Source organism: Mizuhopecten yessoensis, unplaced genomic scaffold (assembly GCF_002113885.1).
Source record: "Mizuhopecten yessoensis strain PY_sf001 unplaced genomic scaffold, ASM211388v2 scaffold10995, whole genome shotgun sequence".
Lineage (NCBI taxonomy): Eukaryota > Metazoa > Mollusca > Bivalvia > Pectinida > Pectinidae > Mizuhopecten > Mizuhopecten yessoensis.
Genome location: NW_018408826.1, coordinates 38079 through 40417, shown reverse-complemented (window position 1 = coordinate 40417; position 2339 = coordinate 38079). Strand labels below are relative to the sequence as shown.

At 43.5% G+C, this 2339-nt stretch overlaps 1 protein-coding gene across 7 annotated transcripts in view; it reads left to right on the top strand.

Moving 5' to 3' along the window:
- The window catches only part of LOC110464479 (metalloreductase STEAP2-like), a 71250-nt gene extending 69120 nt beyond the window's left edge, over positions 1 to 2130 (top strand). For all 7 annotated transcript variants that reach the window (XM_021519718.1, XM_021519719.1, XM_021519722.1 and 4 more), the window contains exon 2: positions 459 to 2130. In XM_021519718.1, coding sequence (XP_021375393.1) covers positions 459 to 1971 — 1513 coding nt within the window. In that variant the 3' untranslated portion in view covers positions 1972 to 2130. The remainder of the gene's footprint in view (positions 1 to 458) is intronic.
- The last annotated feature ends 209 nt before the right edge of the window (positions 2131 to 2339 follow it).

The window sequence follows — 2339 nt, the reverse complement described above, 5'->3', positions numbered from 1 at the left end:
CAGCTTGTTGGTTTATGTGTTTAGTCCTGTCCGTGACAGCTTGTTGGTTTATGTGTTTAGTCCTGTCCGTGACAGCTCTATTCGGATTATTGTAATTACAATACATAAACCATTTTAGCACAGCTTCTGTTTTCTGAAATTTGTTAATGTTTTCAGAATATACTTTACAGACGTTTAATCCCCGATGGTGTTCTTGGCATGGGGGCGTTCAAATAACTACTGTTCAGAGTATACCGAAATATGGCAGTGAGAAAACAACTGGATATAGTCAGCTTTTGTGCCAATGAACAAATTAACAATAATAATGTACTTTTCCGATTATATTTTGTCTTTGGTTTGTTTGCAAACCTCTAATTTAACGAACTAGAAACATAGGTGTTTAATATAAAACTTGATATGATGTCCTGTCCTACAGCCTTCTAACACTAATATCTAGTTTACCCTTTCTGTCGTTGCAGGCCGAGCATCATGGCGAAGCAGACAGTGGCCCGGAACGTGGGCATCATCGGGACAGGGAACTTTGCACGCGCATTGGCGAACCGTTTATACTATGCCGGCTACAACGTTATCCTGGGGAGCCGCAAACCTGACGACCGTTCGCTGGCATTCGTGGACGAGTGTATGTGCAATATCAACATGACAACAATAGAAGACTGTCTCAAACGCAACGCCGTCATATTCGTGGCCGTCCACGCCGCAAACTACAAAGATTGTCTATTGGCCCACTCTGAGAACTTACAAGGCAAAATTCTCATTGATGTTTCTAACAGGGACCAGCCTAGTAAGACCGACAGCAACGCGGAGTATCTCAACAAGCTTATCCCGGCTGCCATTGTGGTGAAAGGGTTTAATGTGATCTCTGCGTACGCCATGGAGATTGACAGCAGTGGTGGTAGCCGTCAGGTGTTCATCGCCAGCGACAACAATGAATCGCGGGAAAAGGTATCAGTGATAGCACGTGACATGGGATTTGCACCGGTCGATATGGGTCTACTTCAATCTTCAAGAAAGATCGAAGCGTTCCCACTTAAACTCTTACCCGAATGGAGAGGACCAGTTGCGTTCGCAGTCGGTGTTTTTAACATCTGGCTTTTATACATCATCTTCATTTACTTTGTCGAAAAGACAGCATACCGCTGGGATCAAATATTTGTGAAAGTACTGAACAAACCGCTGTGTATGACTGCAATTACCGTAATATCCTGTACATATCTACCAAGTTCAGTGGCGTCATTCTTTCAGATCTATTACGGAACGAAGCACATCCGTTTCCCGGCATGGCTCGATCGCTGGCTCAGAGCGCGCAAACAGCTGGGGCTAGTGGCCTTCACTTTGGTCGTCATACACGTGATTATGTCCGTCCTTATCATGAGTCCGACGTACCTGAGCTCGTGGTATCAATCCACATCTATAACCATTCCAGGTAATCTGACCCATAACATTACCGTGCCTATAAAGACATGGATGGTATGGAAGGGCGAGGCGGCGTGTCTCGCGGGAATCCTGGCCTTCATTTCCTTGTGTGTTATTGCCATCTCAACCATACCGTCCGTGACTAACACGCTTAACTGGCGGGAGTGGCGATTTGTCCAATCAAAACTCGGACATCTGACCATGTTTCTTTCCCTTGTTCACGTTATAATAATGGGAGCACCTGGGTGGGCAAAAGGACCGATGGTCATGGTTCGATCAATTACATTTTTGAGTTCTGTTTTACCATTTCTGACACTGTTTTTTAAACTTGTGCTTTCCCTGCCGTTTATTGGTTGTTACATTAAGAAGATACGGCGCGGGTGGGAGCGATACCCGACCGATTGTAGGGCGGAATGTGCTCCGAGAAACAGGAAACCATTCTCACCAGGATATGTGATCGTACCTCGGCGCAACAGTTTTGATAAGGGTTCGAGTGACGTCATGATTCCTATGGAAGAAGCGCAAGGCTGCACGTGTGAGAATACATCGACAGTGTGATACGTTGTGCTTCAATGAAACAATGTACATTGCAACATGAATGGTCTCTCTCTTTACAATCTGAATGTCTATTTATATCTGTTTGATGTTTTTATGTTTTTTCAATGTTTTTAGTAATATGACAGTAAAGTGCTACACGAAATGACATGTTTGATATCATTTTGTTTTATTTTATTATTTGTTATTCCCTTAGTGAATATCTAGGGGTTTATGTTACTGGTGAATTTTCCCGGAGAACGGAGGATGCCTTCACCTTGTTCTACAAGGGGAATACAACTCTTACGGATATCTGGTAATGAACCACTCACACTTGAAATGTACGTAATAATTACAGCTAACATCGATAATATTTGTAACACTGGTATGAC